General features: G+C 39.0%; 1 protein-coding gene across 1 annotated transcript; it reads right to left on the bottom strand.

The window, feature by feature from the left end:
- Window positions 1-1,721: 1,721 nt before the first annotated feature.
- Window positions 1,722-21,429, bottom strand: map3k12 (mitogen-activated protein kinase kinase kinase 12). The gene is made up of 14 exons (XM_047360268.1): window positions 20,884-21,429; window positions 17,353-17,881; window positions 13,482-13,665; window positions 13,181-13,372; window positions 12,943-13,101; window positions 12,640-12,798; window positions 12,360-12,468; window positions 10,566-10,675; window positions 8,860-8,976; window positions 8,620-8,754; window positions 7,785-8,508; window positions 7,633-7,700; window positions 6,678-6,975; window positions 1,722-4,886 (listed from the first exon to the last, which is right to left on the bottom strand). The coding sequence occupies exons 2-14, from the start codon at window positions 17,819-17,821 to the stop codon at window positions 4,728-4,730; spliced, it is 2,883 nt and encodes a 960-aa protein (XP_047216224.1). The 5' UTR covers window positions 17,822-17,881; window positions 20,884-21,429; the 3' UTR covers window positions 1,722-4,727.
- Window positions 21,430-22,499: the final 1,070 nt, after the last annotated feature.

Genomic DNA, 22,499 nt, shown 5'->3' with positions numbered 1-22,499 from the left:
TATGAAATCATTTGTTTGTCATTATTTGCATTTTTCAAGTTGATGTTAAAATCTCCACATACAAACAAAACCTTGTGGGTTATTCCAATGAATGTATTCTCCAGCTGTCATTGAAAATTTCTGTTTTGGACCCAGGTGTTCCACATAAACATCTTATGTTCATATTTGTTTTGTAAAAATGTCTGCACAATGTGATGCATTCAAATATATTTTCAACCACAACCGACATATTATCCAGTCCTTGGAAGTTCAATGACTTGTTTGTATAAATCACTACTCCACTTCCATCTTTGTTCTCCCTGTTCATAAATCGCAATTCATAGCCATTAAGTTCGAAATTTGTTCCCTCTTTTGTTCTCATCCAAGATTCAGATACTGTAATAATGTTGAGTGGTTGTGAGAATATTCCTTCAGATTTTTGAAGTTGCTACGCATACATCTGATGTTAAAATGGACGATTTTTAAGTTATCCTCAGATGTGAAGTTGTGATTATATTATCCCCTTGTAAAATAACAGCAGCTTGTGTTTGTGGTTGAAAAAAAGTTCATGTCTGAGTCAATTTCACTTCTAAAATCAGTAAGTTTATGCTCTGTGTACTCAAATGTCATTAGTTCCAGATGATCCTGGATATTCCTTCATTCTGTGTCTTCACTGTCCAGATGTGGTTCTCTCTACTGTGTCCATTTGTGCTGTGTTTATGGGTGAAGTGTTCATACCTTTATGTCCTGTACTTTATGTGTATTTATCCAGTTCCTCCAGACATCTTACCACCAACACTTTGGACTCTTCTGACATTCCAGTTAGTTTGATGAACACTTTGCAGTTGGATATCCGTGTGTTTTGAAGTTTCTTCTGTTTGCTTAGGACCCTTGCTTTCCTGGCGATGTCAGCATTTCGTTTAGTAAGAAGCTTGTTTTGATAAACACTGGCTTACAGTTAATGATAACCAAAAATGCAGTTTCTTAGATGAGTTTTACATTAAAAAACAAATTATAGCTATTTTAGTACAGACATGTTACATTTTGGCCTGAACAATCATGGGGTAGACTGCAAATCTCACAGTTGTCCAGCAGACATTTACTGACACCCTCGACATGGAGGTTATGCTACAAAAGATCATTGCGAAAGAAGCAGGCTGTTCACATTGCTCTATCCAAACATATTAGTGAAAAGTTAAGTGGAAGGAAAATGGTGCAGAAGCAACAGGGATAACCACAGACTCAGATGATTTGGGGAGCCATGTCTTCCACGTGTTGGTCGTGTCCAAAGTCAATGCAGTTGTCTACCGGGAAATTTCAGAATACTTCGTTCTTCTTTTTGCTAACACGTTTTATGGAGATGTTGATTTCATTTTCCAGCAGGACTTGGCACCTGCCTACACCGCAAAAAGAACCAAGACTGGATTAGTGACTATAATATAGCTATCCTCCATTGGCCAGCAAACTCATCTGATCAATATCCTATGAAAAATATATTAAGAGTAAGACGAGAGATCCCAGACTCAACAATACAGATGAGCTGGAGTGTGCAATGTGAGCTACCTTAACACCTTAGCAGAGCCAAACACTGATTGTCTGATGCCACAGTGCATCAATTTGCAGCAATTCATGCAAAAGGAGCCCTGATCATGTATGGAACGCATACACTGCACACAGTCACACACTTCAACATTATGAACCCTTTTTTTTTCATTGGTCTTATATTCAGATTTTCTGAAAACTTGAATTTGGAGATTTTATTAGCTGTAACCCATAAACATCAAAAACAGTGTGACTAATGATTTTATAAGAGTTACATTTTTTTTACAGAGTTCCTGCAATAAATTCAGTTTTTGATTATGCTCATGATTTGTTAAAAACTGTTCAATTACCTTGCTTTTCTGAAGGGTGAATTCATCATACAAGAAATGACACTGCAACATTTTGGACATGCTTAAAGTCATTGAAAATAATTTATTTCTCGTTCAGCTGTCTCACATGACACAGCACAAACTGTAGCTATAACATGGCCTCTTGTTTTTAAAGTTCACATATTTGTTTTTAATCAATACGTTATTTACTTTTGCTCATTATATTCCACTTTTGATATAATTTCTATGGTACAGGTACAATGTGCAATGCTGTATAAAAACAAAATGGATACTTAAACCCAACGGATACTTAGCTTTCTAGAAACCACCATGGAGAAGTGCTCTACTCTTTATTTAGCTACTCCTACAGTCATCTTAAAGGGTCAAAGGAAACCTTGAGGCCTGCAAACATCATGACGTCCGAGGAGGTCTTTTGGTTCATTACAAAAAAAAGATCATCTCCTAATTTACGATGATTAATATTCAGATTCTGAGTACTACTGTGACTTTTAATGCTGCTTTCATGAAACATCAACATAAATGGAAACGTTCAGGCTTGGAAGTGTTTGTGCACCCTGCCAAGGTTATAAGCCCTTTGCTAACCCTGTAGTCACATGACATAAAGAGCCCAAATTTTCCTTTGAAGTTTGTGTAGCTCAAATTACAGTTCAGATGGTTTTTCATATCTTAACAACTGGCTGCACAAGAATTGAATCTAACCAACCTAGTCTTGTTGCAGTTCACAAATTTAAAATTTTACATATGGAGTTAGAAAACAACTGTGTGTTTAATTGTGTTACTTTAATGTATTAACAACTTTGCTGCCTCTTTAGACTAACTAAAGCTGTTCAAATGAACCAAATAACTTCAGTTAACATTAGCAACTAACACAGTGTGAGTTATAATAAATGTTGACAGCACATTTTTACAAATGAGGAAGAATTGTTGAAATAAAATATGTTAAAATATATCCTTGCTTGAACAAAATAAGATTTCATTATTAGATATTGGTCAACAGTGACAAAGTGCCATGCTAAAAATTCTAATTAATTCTAAATAATTCTAATTAAGTTCTTTAGTTCATCCTTAGTTCAACTCGAAAAGACTTTAGTTACCATTAGCAGCTAACACAGTGTGCACTGTAATTAATATTAGTGCCAAATTTTTTACAAGTGAGAAAAATTGCTAAAAATTAAAAATATATCCTTGTTTAAACAAATTGAGTTTTCATTTATGGAAGTGGTAAGGACAAAGTGCAGTACTAAAAGGTTTAAGTTCTTTATTTTAGCTGGCCAATAGCACTTCAGTTAGCATTAGCAACTGGCACAGGTTGTATTGTAATGAATGCTAGAGCAGAATTGGTGAAAATAATAAAAAATATATTCTTATTTCAAAAATCAGTTTTCATATATGAATGTGATCAGCAAGGACAAAGTGCAGTATTAAAAGTGTTCAGTTCTTAGGTTCAGCAGGTCAAAATGAAACTTCAGTTAGCATTAGCAGCTAGCACCAAGTGTGTTGTGATTAACATTAGTGCCAGATTTTACAAGTGAGAAGAATTTGTGAAATTAAAATTAAAGAAGATATCTCAGCTCCAAAACTAATCATTTTGACTTTATAAATGTGATATTGGTCAGCAAGGACAAAGTGCAGTGCTAAAAATGTTTAAATTCTTTAGTTAAGCAGGCCCAAAAAAACGTCAGCATTAGCAGCTTGCACAGGTGAGGTGTCATTAACATTAGTAAAAAATTTGTACAACTTAGAGGAGTTGGTGGAAAAAAGAAAATATCCCTGGCCCTTCTAAAATGTTTTAAGGCAGTAAAATTAAATAGATTTTTGGATTTCAGAGAATATTTTCTGTTAGCTACAGCACTTTGAATTAGAGTTGAGGAAATCAAAAACAAGATTCTGTGCAGATCTTTTATGCTTGTAGTGTAGTGCCTAACTAACAAACCAGGTCAAGTTGAAAATGTTAGAGGTGCGTTTTAAATGAACACTAAAGTCTTTCGTCTTGTTGCTGGTTTACTGAACCCAATAAAACCTTATGTGTGTCATAAATTAGTTTAAAACTCCATAAGAGTTCAAAAATAATGCATCATCTACTGAAATCCCTGTTTATGCTTCATGATCAGTGTTTTCATGATGGTTTGATTGATTGTAGATTTTTTTTTGTGATGCTGACATTTATTAAACAAAAATGTAGATAACTAAAGTAAGACTTTCAGGATTAAAAAAGTGTAAACTTTCACAAAATAGAAAACAGACACATTCAAACCATAAATTATAAAAACATGTAGTCATGCATTTGTTCACAGGGCTGCATACAGTTTAGTCTTACATTTTATCTTACATATAAAATAAAGTTAGACATTTCTTATGGTACGTACTGTATATTTACATTATTTCTCATTATAATTTTATGCATTAGAGTGTGGAGAATCATGGAGGATGCTCCCAGAGTGAGGGTTAAAGTGTTTTAAGGACTACTTTAAAGAGTAGTATCTTCTTGTGCGTGCATGCACATCTAATGATGGGTTTTTGCTGAATTGGCATAGTGCCTAAGGTTACCGTGGTAGCTATTTCCCCTAAAAACAACCCTACTTAACGTAAATGACATTTAACTGAGGTCACAAGCTGCCAAAATACAGTATCTGATTATATCTGTCGTGTTATAAATGTCTGTCTATGACATTTGATCCAGGTTTGCCTGCCAACAAACTCATGAGACACCATAAGCCTACTTGTCATTGTCTGAGTGCCGTAGTAGGTGTGATCCTTCATGGCAACAGTAATGTACTGCACTGACAGATTGGTGTGCGCCTGTGGTGGTTGTTCGTTGTAGGGTGGCTGGAGGTCTTTGTCTTTGTGTCTGGTGATCTACGGAGGATGTCCTGTGTGGGACATTTGTGGAGACCCCTGATGGGGTTGGGATGGCGACACCCATGCTCCAGCACTGGGGGGTCGACTGGGCTCTCCGCTGCCTGACTGGTCCAGCTCAGCGCTATCACAGTCAGAATCATCACACAAGGCCCGGCTCTAATGAGGAAGTGGCCAAAAAAGAAAATGTGTCACATGATTAATGTCACAATATATGTGAACAATTATTTAAAGTTATTAATAATGGTCACTAAAAATTTACATTTTTACAGAGGTGTGGACACTTTTGGCCTTGAGAAGAAAAGTAGCTAATAGATTTGCGTATCATGCTTTTTCTTCTATTTTCTAGCACACCAGATTATAGGCAATTTTGTCTGGATTTCACATAATCTCAGTATATAAGAATTAATTTAGCAAACCCTTCTATTTTTTGGCAAGGTACAACAAAAGGTAATGCAAGTATCTTCATCCTTTAGAAAAAAGGTCTCTATGAAGGCTTTGTATATCAAGTGAAAACAAGCAGAAAGTCAGATCAAGTGCAAAATGATACCATCTCATGTTGATGATAAAAAGAACTCAATTAAATGTGTTGGTTTTAAAAGGACAACTTGCAGTAAAGATTAAATAGTAACTAATTTAAAAAATAAAAACAAAAAAAATCATATCAAATCATTCCTGCACTCTTCTGTTAAAATAAATATCACAATGCAGTATTTTAAATATTACGCACTGCTATTATCCAGCACAACCACACTTGAATATGTTCTACAGTAAAGAGTTCCCAGTAAAACATTATGATCATTTCTCAATACTAGAAACAGTCTAATACTTTTGTTATTTGCTTCCAGAGACAATGATTAGACCCAGTGTATAAGACTTTTTTCCGAGCTTGGAGGATGGTATATTTCAAGATTAAGTTAATTAATGTACAAAACGAACCGACGAACAGATGAAGATGAAGTACCTTGCTGAACTATTTATTCTCCTTCAACTTTTTCACATTTTGCCACATTATAACCGACTCAGGAGTTTAACTGGTCTGTTCTAACATATGCTATGTTTTCACTTAAGCCAGTCCATTGTAGCTCCGCTCATTTGTTTAGGGTTACTGTTCTGCTGGAAGGTGAACCTCCACCCTAGTCTCAAGTCTTGTGCAGCCTAAATGTTTTCTTCCAGGATTGACCTGTATTTAGCTCCATCCATCATTCCATCAACTATGACCAACCTCCCTTCTGAAAGAAAGCATTCCAACAGCATAATGCTGCCACAACCATGTGTCACCTTGGAGGCCAGAAGGTTACCATCTGGTCTCATCTGACCAGGGTACCTTTTCCACATATTTGCTCAGCCACCAAATGGCTTATGGCAGACTATAGATGGGAGGTTCTATGGCTTATTTTTAAGAATGGTTTTCTTTTTGCCACTCTTCCATGTGAGATGTTCAAATCTTGGGATATTGTTTTATAACATAATCTGGCTTTAAATTTCTCTATAACCTTCACACTGACCTGCATAGTGTGTACCTTCGTCTTCAAGATCCTGTTTGTTAAATAATATTCTCTAAGAAACCTCAGAGACCTCCACAGAACAGTAGGATTTATAATGAGACTGAATTACACTCAGGTTGAATCTACTTGCTGATTTTCAGTTTTCTGAAGGCAACTAATTGAACTGGACATTATGTAGGGGTAACAGAGTAAAGGGGGAACGATACTGTTCTTCCCCCTTTACTTTGTGGTAAAACAAAGGGGCAATAGAACTGTTTGTGACTTTTTGATGGTCTTTCACATAAAATCCCAGGTTTTTTGAAGTAACAAGAAATAACAAGGACCAATGAGATTCAACATACTTGTTTTTTTTTTTTCTTATTTTCTTTTTAAATTAATTGTGTTGCTCTTTTCTCTTTTCCAAAAGAACAGCATATGCAAACATCTGTGGAGCTTCTTTTACCTCATTGGGATTCTGCCCAGCATCCAGCTGAGCTTTGCTCTGGCCTGGAGTGCCGTCCCTCTCTGACAAGCCGTCAGAAGCCTGTGCAGGATCAGTGTTGTCTGCTGGGATCTCCGACCCCTGAGAGAGGAGGTCATCACTGCGGTCGTCCAGCCTGTCGTCTGTGTTCGTGCTGACCACGTCGGGTGTGCCACTGTGAGAGTGGTCAGTGGTGTGGCCCTCCTCGCCATCCGATACTGAGAGGTTTTCTGAACTGAAGGTAGAAACCGACTGGCACTTGGTGATGCTGGTCGGACGCCTAGAGAAACAAATAACAAAAAATTTCAATGTCAATTTCATTTATACAGCACATTTAACAACAACACTTGGTATTGACCAAAGTGCTTCACATGAAAGTCAATAAAAATGATATAAGACAGACATAAAACAAAAAAACTGACATATACAATAAAATAGAATTAAAAACTAAACTATAGAAACATCTCAACCTAACTGTTCTGATGGACTCAAACTGACCTTGAGTTAAAAGCCGATGTAAAAAAAAGTGAGTTTTCACTAGAGATTTATAGACTGTACAGACTCAGCATTCCAAATCTCAAAGGGCAGTTTATTCCAGAGACTGGGAGCCCCCACAGCAAAAGCCCGATCCCCTCTGCGCCTTAATTTGGCCTTTGGCTGAACTAACAGCATCTGGCTAGAAGATCTCAGTGCTCTTTTTGGATAATAAAAGTTAAAAAGAACATTTAAATAATTGAGCCATTTAAAATTTTAAATGTGAGTAAAAGAATCTTACAATCAATATGAAGAGACTCAATTAACTCTTGCTTCTGAAAACCTGTCTTAATGACACAAACTGGAAAATTATTCATATTTATATGAATAAATCTGTAACTTCTCAGAGTTGGAGGATGGCTTGAGGAAATGTTCCATTGACGAAGGACAACAAATTACTTACCGTCTCCGTGGCAACTCAACCTCACTGTCAACTTCACCCTCCTCTTCTTCGGATGACACCCCACGCCTCTGTAGGAAAAAACAGGAAAATGCACAAATGAGAAACAGCTCAGAGGGCTGTTGAGGAACATAAACAGTTACTCAATCCTGTACCTGCTTGCGTGTGATAGCTGCCCTGTACAAAATGGCTGAAGGTGTGAGATGCTGAGTCCCGATCCCCCCCGAAGCCCCCCGAGGTATTCTCACAGCGCTGGCTCCCTCGTCCTTGTCCTCCCCATCATGAGGAAGGCGAGGAGATCCTAGGGATCCTCTTCCAGCTGCTGCTCCTCTCCCACATGGTGAGTCTGGGCTACTGGAGAAGGGGAATGATGCAGCATCCTCGCTGGGAGTGTCACTGCGCGGAGGGGTTTCTGTGAGATCATCCAGACCCGCTGCCCCTCCTTCCGACCCCCCTAACCCAGCAGAGGCGCTGAGGCTGCCCCCTCTCTCCAGCCCACTCACAGAGGGCTCTCTTTTCCCCTGGCCCTCCGCCTCCAACGTGGTGCAGATGAGGTCAGGGCTGGAAGAGGACAGGTGTCTCTGCTGCTGCTCATGGCTGAGTTCCCGCAGGGCTGCCGATGGTTCAAGGAGCTGTTTGGAATTGTTGGTTGTGGCATTGTTAACTTGCGCTGTTGTCTCCCTGTTAGAGGAGGACTGGTTTGCCTTGAGACCAGCTAGGTCCCCACTGCTGCCCTTACCGGGCTTGCGATGGCGGGTCTTTACTCTCCGAGACCGGCTGGGAGAAGTGGAGCTCCTGTTGGGGCAGGCTGGGATAGTGACTTGCATCACAGAGGAATCCATTTTGGGAAGGATTACCTCAGACTTCAGGATGTCTGGCCTAGGAAGAGGGAAGAGATTGGTCACCAACTTTCCTCGATGAGCCACCTAAATATTTATTCATTTCAGAAATAATCTTTTGTCAAATACAAACAGGAGTGAGACCTCATACCTTTTTCCGGAGGGTAGTTTCTGAGGGACATTTCTTTTTTTGATGAGCTTGTCCATGGAGTTGGAGGAGGTGCTCTGTCTGGAGCTGTGGTGCTTAAACAACCCAGGGTACTTTTTATCCAAAGACTGCTCTCTCCTACAAGGAAATAATGAATTTAACTCCAAATACCCGATGTCCATTATTTATAATATGCTTTAGTGTTACCAGGTTTTAAACATGCTTTCATGGTTATATTTGTACCTCTGCAATTCTTTCTCTTTAAGCTCCAGCTGCAGCATCACAGCACTGAGCTCCATGTAAAGATTATTGGCCCTCTCCAGTTTCCTCTCATAGTGTTCACGAATGTCCAAAGCATGTCTGAAAAAAGAAAGAAGTGGTTCATATCATTGTGAATCCACATGAGAGACTCCAGACCCTCTTAAACAGGCGTGCACTCAAGGCACTTATTTCATCTGCAGAGGCAGACAAAGCAAGGGTATCAAAAAGTGGAATGGAAGGGAGTGGCTTAACAGATTTGTATATTACAGTACCTTGCAAAAGTATTCACACCCCTTGAACTTTATTACAAATTACAACCACAAACCTTAGTGTATTTTATTGTTTTATTATTTTAAAATAGGAAAACTATGATGTGCATTTTTATTCAGGTCATCTGAGTCAATACTAAATAGAATCATATGTTGCTGCAATTACAGCTGCAAGCTTTGGGGGTATTTGCGAGGTTTGTACATCTAACAATATTTGCCCATTTATCTTTGCAAAATAACTCAAGCTCCAGTCAGATTGGATGGAGTCTTACCACAGATCTCAATTGAGTTTTGATGGAATTTGACTAAGTCATTCTAACACATGAATATAATTTGATCTAACCTATCATAGTTTACCTCAGGCTGCCTTTTAAAGGTCTTTGTCTTGGGTAAACCTTCGCCCCAGTCTCATGTCTTTTACAGATCCTAGCAAGTTTTCTTCCATTGATGTCCTGGATTTAGCTCCATCCATCTTCCCATCAACTCTGACCAACTACAGTGTTCCTGCTACACAAAAGCATTCCCACAGCATGATGCTGCCACCACCATTTTTCACAGTAGAGACGGTGCATGCCGGTTGATATGGAGCATTATTAGTTTCCCCCATTACACTGCATTTTGCTTGTAAGCCAAAGAGTTCAATCTTGATCCCATCTGACAGGATCACATTCTTCCACATATTGTTGTGCCCCCTATTTGGCTTGTGGCAGACAGCACATTGGTTTTCTGATGGCTATAAAATTCTGTGCTCTTCTAATAGTTGTTCTGTTGAGAGCTGTACAGCTCCTCCGGATTTACCATGGACCTCATGGATAATGATACTAAATTACACACAGGTGGATGCTATTTACCAAGTAAGGGACTTGTTCAGACAACTGATTGCTCTTGATTTTATTTAGGGGTATAACTGTAAAGCAGGGTGGGTTGGGGGGCTTCAAATACCCACCACACTTCTTAGAGATTTATTTATACAGAAAAAAACATGTTTTTAATAATAATTTAGACTTTAGACTAATAATCAGACTATTGATCTCACAATGGAAACATTATCCTCTGCATTTAACCAATCCCTTAGGGAACAGAGGGCTGCCATTGTGCAGCGCCCGGGCAGCATTTACGGGCTCTGGGTCTTGCTCAGGGAGCCAGAGTGGCAGGCTGTGGGATTCAAACCAGGGTACTTGTGGCCTCTCCAGGATGCAAATGCCCTGCTCTCTAACCACTAGGCCACCACTCCCCCTTCACAATCATGCACTACCTTCTGTTGGTCTGTCAGCTAAACCTCCGGTAAAGATACACTGAAGTTTGCTGTTATAACTTAACAAAATGTGAAAAAGTTCAAAGGACAGTACGTTTACCAAAATTTTGGCAGTGCTTGATGTATTAAGTTAACATCTATAAATATACATAACACTAACAAACCTGAGCTCCTCCCTGCGGCGGTTAATCAGTTCCTCGTCGAGCCGATGGAGACAAGTGCCCTCAGATTTAATCTTCTCAAAGTGCTGTTTCACCTCCTCTCTCCATTCAGCCTGATGAGAGCACATTTCTGTTCACCAACTCTGCATAGCTACAGCTCGAGCGTCCTGTCTTGTGTGGCATTTCATTTAACTGATTACTTTGTGCGCCTGTGTATGTGTTGTGCGCATGCACGCTTGTGTACAAAAATATTTAGTGGCATTTAAAATCAATGAGAGTAATGAAGTAAAATTTGTATCCTGCCTTTTTGAATTCTCTTTAAGTCTCAAGAAAGAAAAAAGGCAGCAGGGGCGGTGCAAAAATGTAAGCAACCAGGACTATAATAGGAAACCTTTGTGAATTCTAGCTTTCATTTCCAGTTTTTATATTAATTTTCAAATATTTGAAGCTGAACGTTAATTTGAGGAAACAGGAAAGCATTTTTTATTCTTCTTCTAATTACATTATATAGAGGGTCAATAGGTCTGAAATTTGCCTCATATATCCTTGACTAAGCCATGTCCTTAGGAATAAAATGTTGTCTGAGAGTTGACAGTCCTTTACTCAAATACATTGAAGAGCCAATACATTTACAGATTTATTTTATTTATATTATACTAAAGCTACAATATCACACTGATTTTGTATGAGAAATTACAAAACGTTCCCATAACGTCTGCCTTGATTAGATCTTCCTATCACTTAATCATGTAAACTCATATGTCAATGATTTGCATCCCATTTTATACAGTTCGGGTCATAGGTTTACCTAGACACATCATCGGCAAGAATGTCATTAATTTGGGTTTTTAATGATACATTTGAACCTTTTATTTAATAACAAGGTGAACAAATGTAAATTTATTGTGAAAAATGATAATGCAGGCTTAAATATAAACAGACCCCCTAATAATATTTGGATAAATGTCCTTCAGCATGTTCCACCTAAGACACATGCATTTTGTGGTCATCAGAAAGCTTCTTGCATAATTCTAGATGAATAATTGACCACTCGCAGATTTTCTAAAGATTATTTAATCTTGTTTTCTTGGGACAGACCTGGCTTTAAGCATATTCCATAAACATGTTCAATATGGTTTAGGTCAGTGCCAATCTAGAGGCTTGATATCAGCCTGCTTTAGTCAAGCCAAAATCAGTTTTGATAGGTAGTTGACAGTGTTGTGCATGAACAAGTTGAAATGAGCTTGTTCATGAGTGCATCTCACATTTTTGAGAACTTTGAAATGAGCCATCATGTTTTTCATGTTTAGATCGTGAAGACAACTTAGCTCATTTTGAGGTTTTGAGGTGCTCTGTTTGGGGAGAACAGAAGATTTACAGGGGTATCCAGCAAATATAAGCAGAGAAGGTGCAGCTGCAATCTGTTACACTTTCCCTTGGAAAATCATGCAGGTATAAAATTGAAAGAAATATTTATTTAAACGATTAATGTTTTTTGTCATTTCATGTACGTAATGCAGTTGAGGCTTATTAAGGAAGACTGCATTTAAGAAGTGAAGTAAGTACTTATGCCCATACCAAACAAAAACGTACTTTGATATAAAATCCCATTTTGTATTTTCAGTCAACCCAGAAAGATAACTTTTCAATTAAATCTTTATAAGCTCAAAATTAATATTGCATTTATGCCAATAATTAGTGTATCTAAACCTTTGGCCAGAGCAGTATGTGTACACTAGTATGTATAATTAAAAGCATAAAAAAATATATCATCTTCTAAGCATTAAAGCAGCATACCTGAGACTTAAAGTATGTTTCCTGTGGGGTGGAGAGTACATCAGCTGACGCTATATCCAGATGAAGGAGGATCTGTCGGAAAGAGGGCCTATTTCTGGGTTTACAGTTCCTGCAAATCCAAAACAGGAAACACAGCTGTGTACACTTTCCATGCAAAGTAAAATCAATAAAGTCTCCAAACTGTGCACTAACACCTCCCTGTGCAGCCACACTCAGAAACTGGCTCCACAACTTTTATCACTAAAATCATCTGCACTATTCATTTTCAGACTCTGCTTACCAGCACTGTCTGAGGAGGATCTTGAAGCCATCGGGGCAGCTCTCAGGAATAGGCAGCTGCAAGCTGTTGTTTCCCACGCCCCAGATGATTGCAGAAGAATCTACATCTTTGTAAGGAATCTCCCCAGTTAGCATCTCCCACAGCACCACTCCAAAGGACCTTTAAGTTGAGCCAAGATATAGATGTTTTTACAGAAAGCAAAAGACGACTCATATAGTAAGAGTTAAACTGCTGCAGTGAATAAAAAATCCTTGCTTATGCATCTTGAAGAAAAAGAAAAAGTGAAATGTTCTCCAGACATACCAGATATCCACTTTTTCAGACACTGGTTCATTGCGAATGACTTCAGGAGCCATCCAGGCAACAGTGCCGGCAAACGACATCTTAGTACTCTTGTCACTGAGCTCCTTTGAGGTGCCAAAGTCAGAAATCTTCACCATGTCATCGTGTGTGATCAGCATGCTAGAAAAGACATCCAAAACCAATTAGCTATGAAACTTTATAACTGAAAGACATCTTCTTCAGGCCAGCCTATTCTTACTTCGGGGATTTTAGGTCTCGGTGGATAATTTTGTGGAGGTGTAAGTAGTTCATGCCGCCTGCGATGCCCATGGACCAGTCAACCAGGAGGGAAGGGGTGATTTTACGGCCTGCCCTCAGCACCTCATACAGCTGGCCTTGGGCGCAGTATTCCATCAGGATACAGTAACATGGAGCCTGGGTGCACACACCTCTGGAAGGGAAGAGGTCATTCAGGTAGTAAAGTATGGGTATGGACAGAAAAGGGAAGAACAATCATGGGTTAGATGCCTTAAAAATTGTCACAGCAGTGGTTTCCTCACTTGAACGTGATGATATTTGGGTGCTTGAGTTTGCGCAGGTGTTTGATCTCTGTCTCTTTGATGTCCCGCACTTTCTTTACAGCCACCTCTTCTCCGTGCAGCTTCCCAAGGAAGACGGCCCCCTGCGCCCCGCTGCCCACCCACTGCAGGTCAGAAATGTCCTCAAAGGGAACCTCCCAGGATGCTAAATATCAACCAACAAAAAAAGCACACCCGGTATTTAACACTAAACTTTACAATGCTAAACCGGATATTGGTGTTTAGTTCTGTTTTTGTGGTAATTACTAATAGTGCCTTGCAAAATTACTTATACAATGTGTACTTTTATCAAGATACAACCACAAATCTAAATATATTTTACTGGCATTTTATGTGATAGAGCAATACAAAGTAGCGCATGAGGTGGAGGGAAAATGTGAAGTGATTTTTTTTATCTTTCAATAATCAAATCTGAAAAGTATTGTGTGTATGTGTATTTAACCTCCTTTGCTCTGATACCCTAAATGAAATCTCATGCAACAAATTGCCTTCATAGTTAAACTAATTGGTAAACAGACTATATGTTTTTAAGTATATCTTAGTATAAATGCAGCTGTTCTGTCAAATTGATTTCCAACCAAACTGTCTAAGCCTGAGGTACTGTGCAAAGAAGAATGAGCAAAATTTTCAATTTCTAGATGTACAAATCTGGGAGAGCCAAAACCTAAAGGGCTGCAGCTGTGACTGCAATAAAAGGTGCTCATACAGGATAATGACTCAGGCTGGCTCAATATAAACCCCACATGTTTTGGATGTTTCGAAAAAACTTCGAAAACCATGAGTCATCTTTTTTCCACTTTACAATTATGCACTACTTGGTCTATCAGATACAAACCCAGTAAAATACGATGAAGTTTATAGCTGTAACATGAAGAAATGTGAGAGGATTTGAAGACTTTTGCAGTGTACTGAGAATAACCTTAACACTTGTCAGCATGGAGGAAGTGAAGGAAGTGGGGTGGATGAGCAAACAGCAGGCCTGTGTTACACATCTAAATGGTTCCTCATGAAAAACAGCATCACAAGAAGCAGCTTCCATGGTCAAACCAATTGATCATGAGCAGTTTTTCAAGCAAGCCATTGCATTTATGTCCGCAGATAATAAATAAAATGGAGGAAGGAAACCTAACAATCTACTCATAGTTTAATCTGTCTGTCATCTGTCAAACTGACATTGCTTAAATGACTGTGAAGGCTTGGTCGCTAAAGACAGACAAGCCTGGGAGAGTGAAAAGGACACACAAATCAATTCTTCATGAGGACCACTGAAAGGTTGAGATCTCTTGGGAGCAGCAGCTGCGGAGGATGATGATGCACATGATGCCCCCTAGTTCCCCCCTCTCCACCTGGCCAGCTGTGACGTACACCGAGCAGGGCTGACGACACCAAAAACACAGACATGTTGCCAGAAGGCTGAGGTAGCACTCAATAAGCACTGTAAGCAATGAGTATTGTTAGTTTTCTAGTACAGTAAATATAATCAACTGGTGTTCTAATTATTATTAACTGGTCCATATTTTCTCCATTTACAGATAATGGCTCTCACCGTGGTTCACTGAAGCACCAAAGCCTTAGAAATTACTTTTCTGACTGATAAATGTCCTGAATTACCTAAGACCTGGCAATGACGTGTTAATTTTTTTAATTTCTGGGCTACTTCATGTTGTCAGAAAGGTCCTATTTTAATGATTTCTTGATCTGATGGTAATATACTGTCATAATTAGGTGTGTGTGCCTAGGTGTGGCTAATGAAACTGAACTGAAGAATTTAAACAAAAATTGTTAACTCGTGATTTAAAATGGGGGGAAATTATATTTTATACATGTTATGCATTGGTCGAGGTTGGTTTGGGTTCCCTTTCTCCCTTAATGAATGAAATTCTTATATGAAAACTGCATCTTGTATAAAATCAGGTTATCTTTGTCTGATAATGAAACATTGAAGTTTGACAAAAAACAGAAGAAATTTGTAAGGTGCCTTATACTTTTTCATGGAACTTTATTTGCTGTAAGACAAAGTGCTACAGGAGATCCTTCCTGCCCACAGCCATCAGCATCTACAATGGCTCTTTGAAGAAACCTGCATGATATGAGCTACAATAACAATTAATTTCCCTTTGGGTTGAATAAAGTATTTTTGAGTTGAATTAAATTGAATTGTGATTATTTTTAGGATCTTGACAAGAGTTAGGCCAAAAGGGGAACTTTTTGTTGAATTACTTGACAATACATTAAATTGCAGAGTTCTCTTATATTAATGTTCTCATTTTGCTAAGTCAGCACTTCAGTATTATTTTAAATGATCTATATTTAGTACTTTAAATATTGGTTAATGTGTTCAATTTTGATGTGAACTTGTCTATTTATTCATTTAAATACATTAAGAAAAAATGTAGTCATAGTTTGCTGACATGTTTGGTCTCTCTCTAGTCAGAAGAAAGTGTTTTGGAGAATTAATAGACTGTAATTTTGCTTGGCTGTATCATGTGACATAGTACTTACATTCTCACTTCCCGTTCTGATTGGCTGATCAGCCCCTCACATCGTCTCCTCTCCCTGAAGCACATGCTGCTGAGAGGAGAGTCGAGTCCAGGGACATTGAATAACTCAGAGCTTGGAACCACTCAAGAAACCTTGCCTGACTGAATCAGAAGAGAGGCCTACTCAACTTTAAATTTTGATTGCGATAAATGCTAAACTTGTTTATTTTTTTTTTTTAAACAGTGCACCCCCCTCATACACACACGCACACACACACACACTCTCTCAGATGTTTGTTTTTCTTTCGTGTCCACCCCAGCGCTGAATCCAAACTGGAGTGTTTACAAGGAATTCAAAAGACCCAGACCATAACTGACAGCTGCCAGTCCAAGGGGTGACCGCAGGGCAGACAAAAAACAACACTGTTCCAACAGAGAACCAAGAGACAGGACATGCTTGGACCACTTCAGGAGAATGTCCAGTTGGTTGCCTGATAATACAGTTTGTCTGACCAAATGTAAGACGATCTTTCCAGTTGTATCACTGGTGGTTGTGGTGCTGAAAGCCAACAGATTGTTCCAAAAGGTGGTTCCAAAAATGTTAATTCGTCTTCTATTTTCCTTTCTCCGCTCACAGTAACATAGGTTCATAACTCAAAGTCAGGCCACAAAACTATTTTTGTTAGACTTCTGAGAGGTGAAATACACTCTTAGTAAATCTTAAACCTGTTTAGTTCAGTTCAGTTTATATTTTGAACGTTCAAACTTTGAACATAAAACTTCCCCTTGTAGCCTGTAGTAGCAGTTGTAGAAATAGCATTTGTATCTTTGTTTTTTTAGATTAGTTTGTTTTTATTTTTTTGCTTTGCTAAATAGATCTTAGATTAATTAACAATAGATTTTGTGTTTGATGGAGGGGCAAGAGATGAGAAAAAAGCCTAGAGGTGAAAAATAAATACATCAGAAGAACTGAGCTTTTCAGCGCTCACGGTGTGTTTGATTACCTTAATTTAAAACTTCCTACTGATTTAACTTTTCATATTTATTTTTCCACATTAGTTGAATTATTATCATTTTAGACATGGTCATAAATAAGTATTAGCTCTCAGAAATATCCAAAAACCTTCTAATTCTTCTCTAGATTTCTAAAAATGATAAACTTAAGATTTTTCAATGGAAAGAAAATAATTCATCCTTTACATAGTTTTTTAGATAATGAGACTGATTATAATATTTATTGATATATACTTTTCTGTAGCCCCTTCATTCTACAGTTGCATATAATACACATCGCAATAAAACAAATATCTAATGACCAGCACAGACGCTAACAGAGAACAAGTGAATCATACCTTCCTGGTTATGTTTGTGTTCAGTGGAGTAGGCTTTTCCAATCATGGTCCAGACTGGTCTCAGGCAGCCAAATAGTCCCTCCAAAAATCCTCCACTGCTTGACTGGAGCCTAATGTTCTCTGCCTGGCTCCGTACAGGTCCAGCCTCCGGACTGTGGCCCGCCTCGGCCCCGCCACTGCCACCACACTGGCAGTCTTCATGTTCATGGAGTTTCAGCACACTGTTGTCGAAGTGGGCTGTGCATCCATCACTGGGACTTGGGCTGCTGCCTCCTGGCGCCCCGTGTACAGTGGGTTCAATTGACAGTACGTTACGAAGCACACACTGTGTGGGGGTCAGGTCCGTTTCGGGGGTGCAGGCAGGGGTGTCTCCATCGAGTCGCCGATAGGGGGGTTCTGAGATAGGAGTGCTGAAGCCTGACAGGGAAGGGGAAGGGGCACGGGGCTCATGGATACAGGTCCCACTCATCAGGGGTTTCCCCAACACCGCAGGTTAGGGGGGATGGAGGGGCAAGAGATGGGAAAATGCCTAAAGGTGAAAAATAAATACATCAGAATGAGTTTAAGCTTACTTTACTGTCAGTTAAGAAATTACTTTCTGGTTTATCTAGTTATTTTGCCACCAAAATATAATTGTTCCAAAAACGTAAAGATACCTATCCAGTGGTATATTTTTTACAAAAACATACACTGACCAAAATAATGCTGCTGGATAATGAAGTGTAGATTTCCACTGCAAAATTTCACAAAATATATTTTTTACACTGAAAAAAAATGCTTATTTTTCTTTGTGTGTATTTGGGCTGCTGGCATCAAAAGGAGCCCAAGAACTGAGCTTTTCAGCAGTCATGGTAAACATTCTGGCAGACAAACAACTTTTCACAGATTTTGAAACAAATTTTTCAGTATTTAAGTTTTGCTTGACTTGCAAGGGGTTCCACCTTACATGTTTGGCACAGAATTTGTCTCTAATGACTCCCAAGTCCCATGATGGAGTCACAAAACTAACTGGTACAGTACTGTTTATTCTGTTCAGTTTACCTATATTGCATTAACCACTCATAAAATGAGTAAATGCAGCATTTTGCTAGTAGCACTGCATGAAGTCTGACGTTACACTACTTTAGCTTACCAACTTGTTTCTTTCTAACTACTGAGCAATGGGATTTTTTCTTAATTCTTCACTCTAGTGTTGACTAGAATTGTGGTAAAGGCCTTACTGCAGCTGCAGCTTGCATGGTGAGCTTTATCACTACCTGTGTCTTTTAAAGTTAACACCATTTTCTCCCAAAAGTATTGGATTCTTGACTTAAGCATTTACACTAACACATTTTTGGTTTTTTTGCAGCACTAGTAGCCTTTATTTTATTTTATTTTATTTTTTCCAAAGTAGGCAGACAGGAAATGGGGTGGAGGAAGGGGGAAGACGTACAGCATTGGTCTCCGGAGTCGGGACTCAAACCCAGGATGGTTGCGTCAAGGAATGAGGCCTCTGTATATCGGTCGCACGCTCTAACGCTATGTCACACGATGCACCCCACACACACACAAGACCAAATTGTGCCTGACTGAAAAACAGATGGCCCAGTGGAGCAACTACCAGCGGACATAGGCTTTAAGAATGAACATAATTATTGGTTGTTTTTATTCCGTTAAGAACATTTAGTTGTACACAGGAGGAATTCAACTAAAATGTATGTTTATGAAGGGAAAACAACAAGAAAGACAACTGACTGTAATCGAAAAAACTCTGATCAGCTGCCTTATGCCTCATGTGATGTCACATGACAGCCATGTTTTCAGAATAGTTGATATTCTCTTGATTAAATACTGATCTACAACAATATAGAAAACAAATACAAAAACTGCTCATTACTGGATGTTCTACATTTGACAAACTACATTTAAAGTGAGATACTGAAAAGTCAGTTAGGTTTGACATCTGCAATGTGGAGCTGTCCAGAGCTGAAATGACTGCCATCATTATTATGAGTGTCTTTTAAAGTACAATGACTTTACTTTCCTAAATCATTGACTTTTCCACATTTTGTCAAGTTAAAACCTCAAACATCTGTGTATTATATTGGGATTTTGCGTAATAGGCCAACAAAATGCAGTAAATAATTGTGAAGTGGAAGAAAAATTAGACATGGTTTGGAAGTCCTGTAAGAGAGACAGCAAACATAAGGAAGAAGAGGCTTTGGTCCAATGAGACCAAAATGTAACTTTTTGACTGACATACAAATATTGTGACTGAAAACAAACACCCTAAACACATCATTGCCTTTGCTTAAACATGATGGTGGTAAAATTTTGCTGAGTGCTGCAAAAGACTTGAGACTGGAGCAAAGGGTCACCTTCCAGCAGGTCAACAATCCTACTCATACAGCTGGAGCTAAAACTGAATGTATGCATGTGTTAAAAAGCCCAGCAAAAGTCAAATTGGGAATCTGTGTCAACACTTGGAAATCAGTGTTCACAGATGTTCTCCATCTCACTGAGCAGTTGAAAAGAAGAATGAGTAAAAAAAATTCAGTCTCTGGAAGTGCAAACCTGGTAGAGACAAACACTTGCAGTTGATTTATTGTCCTTCTAATTTGGGTTGGTCCATTGCTTCAAACCCCAATAAAATACACTGAAGTGTGTGGTTGTAGCATGAAGAAATGTGAAATGTTTCCGAGGTAAAGGCTCTTTGTCAATGCAGTGTAGTGAATCCTCCTGTCTGTGTCTGTGAATGGGAAACCAGTACCAGAGGAGTCATCACCAGAGGAAATGAGCTTTATGAATGAATCCACCAGTGGACGTGGAGGTTCTTACGCTCTTCAACACACCTGCTGGTCACCTGCCCCTCTAAACGGCACCTGTGTGCGTCAAGACCAAGAGTATTGCACTCCGGTGAAGACCCATTGTGTGTGCTGTAGAATTGCATAACCATCTCAATGCGTATGTATAGACGTACGGCCGTGCATGCGGGGCATGTGTGAGAGCGAAAGCACATGTAGCAGAAAGCACCTACCGTCCAACACCTCGGTGTCTTGTACTGCACCACTGCACAAGTGGAGCCTCTGCATAAGTGAAGTGAGAGCGCGAAAACAAGTATAACGGGTAATAAACATCCAACGGGCCTTTGCGATGCAGGAGTACACACGCGCACGCACGCACGCACGCACTCACGCAGGAAGATCAATCTTTAAATAACCGAGGATGTGATGATGACACTCAGCAGCATCATAGCCGACGTGCAAGAATTGAAAGCCTACTATGGTCCATGCCAAGTGAGACTGCCGCAGCGACTGTACGCGGACCCAGCGTTGGCACCAACACTCTCTCTATATATTTCACAATGTGCGCTTTATGTGTGCACAAGTATGATTTTTGTAGCGCTCATCGACGATCATTCGCTTCTTGGAAGCATCAGTTCAGTGATGCAGTGAGCGGCGTGAAGCCATGGCAAAGCTGCCTAAACCGTCCCTGTGATGCCCGATTACTCATTCAATCAGCATTTAACTGGATGGCATGACATTCCCATACCTTTCTGGCTTGGTTGATGGCGCGTTGTCAAGTGAGAGGGTGGGCTCGGCTTTGTATTTGTCCGCCTCACTGAGCTGGCTGTTGTTTTCCTCCGTTTCGGGCAGCCTCTCCGGGTCCCAGCGACTATTTCCACGAGTTTTTCACGTTACTGGGAAGGATCCCAGCGGGTAAACGGTGTTATCAATAACCGGGGACCCATGCAACGTGAGGCGCTCTGGGTTTTTTTGGGGGGGGGGGAGGAGTGGGAGCTGTCTCCTTCTCAGTGCTGAATTGACGTCACGGAAGTGAGAGCTGCACCGCAAGGGGGCGTTGGGATCCAAACCAAAAAAGGGTCCATACCAGAATGTCTTTTCATCCATTTCATTCGCAAAATGTATCAAAAAGGCAGCATGTACTTTTTTGATTTTATGTTTGCGCTTCAGCTTATGGATGGTTTTAGATCAACAGCATGCGCACTGACACTGCTGCCACCTCTGTAGCTGCTGATGTCCCCTCCAGCAAGACACACTAACTCCCTGCCGGTCACAGGGATGGGGCTGTTCCACCGACCATCATTTCTGCCTCCATCGATGAGGAGGAAAACTGCATCAGTATCTCCATGTAAATAAGATGGGCAATTCTTGAGATGTGGATAACTATGTGAACATTTAACAACATACATTAAAAACCTTACTAACCTTAATTAAGCGATTTCTCTCAGCTCCAAAACATGTCACATAAAGATTTCAGAGGAAAACAAAAATAAAAGAAAGAAAGGTAAAAAAACTGCAAAAAACATAATTATAAAAATCACAAAATTAAGATAAAAAGCTTCACAGAATACGGCAATTAAATGAACACAACAAAACCAGTTAAACGAATGTCACAAAACATGATATAAACGTTCAGAAAAAAGTTACAGTATAATGTAAACCCACCAAAAAGAAAACCAAAAAACAGAATATACAGCTCGTTTGACCATGAACAAAATAAATATATCACAAATAAAGACAACCAGAAATCAACACATAACAAAAAAACAAAAAAAATTTCTTTTTATTGTATAATGTGACCAAATTATAGTGAAAGGTAACATAAAAAAAACAACCCACAATAATTAGGTCACAGAGGATAAAGCAAGGGCTTTCATATTCTCACAAAATCTTTTTCAGTATTAGTTTGAATAATGTTTTGATATGCTTAAATTATTAAAGACAGAACATACATACACATAAGATAAAATAAGATAATGTTGTTAATCCCACCAAGAAACAATAAACAATTTTTTTGACCAAAGCAGGAAACAGCTAAACAGCAAATAATGATAAAGTAGACTTATGTCTACTAGGTCTAAATATGTAAAAGCGTCGGTAAAAGAACTGCAGCCAAGATATGAAAAATATAAATCACTATGTAGTGGCTGTGTATTTTTTTTTTTTTTGTGTGTGTGTGCAATATTTTGCCTATATGTTAATTTCCATTGCCCATTACTTTATCACTACATCTAAAAATCCAGAAAGCATAAGCCAGGGCCATTTCTGTCCACTAATCCAGGCCTACACCTTCTCTGCATAACGTTTGTTTTTTTTTCTTTTGCCTTGTTTTTGTAGTAGTTTATATAGTATTATTTTTGTTAT

The sequence above is a fragment of the Girardinichthys multiradiatus genome, chromosome 1 (genome assembly GCF_021462225.1).
Source record: "Girardinichthys multiradiatus isolate DD_20200921_A chromosome 1, DD_fGirMul_XY1, whole genome shotgun sequence".
Classification (NCBI taxonomy): Eukaryota; Metazoa; Chordata; class Actinopteri; order Cyprinodontiformes; family Goodeidae; genus Girardinichthys; species Girardinichthys multiradiatus.
Note: the sequence above shows the minus strand (reverse complement) of the source record. Positions and strands in the feature narration are given on the sequence as shown.

Bases quoted from the DNA above. Each gene is read 5' to 3' on its own strand.
- map3k12 (XM_047360268.1), bottom strand. From the start codon at position 17,821: ATGAGTGGGACCTGTATCCATGAGCCCCGTGCCCCTTCCCCTTCCCTG. The intron at 13,102-13,180 runs GTAAGAATAGGC...TGTCTTTTCTAG, and splicing joins CGAGACCTAAAATCCCCGAA to CATGCTGATCACACACGATG. The intron at 8,755-8,859 runs GTACAAATATAA...ATTTCCTTGTAG, and splicing joins AAAGAGAAAGAATTGCAGAG to GAGAGAGCAGTCTTTGGATA.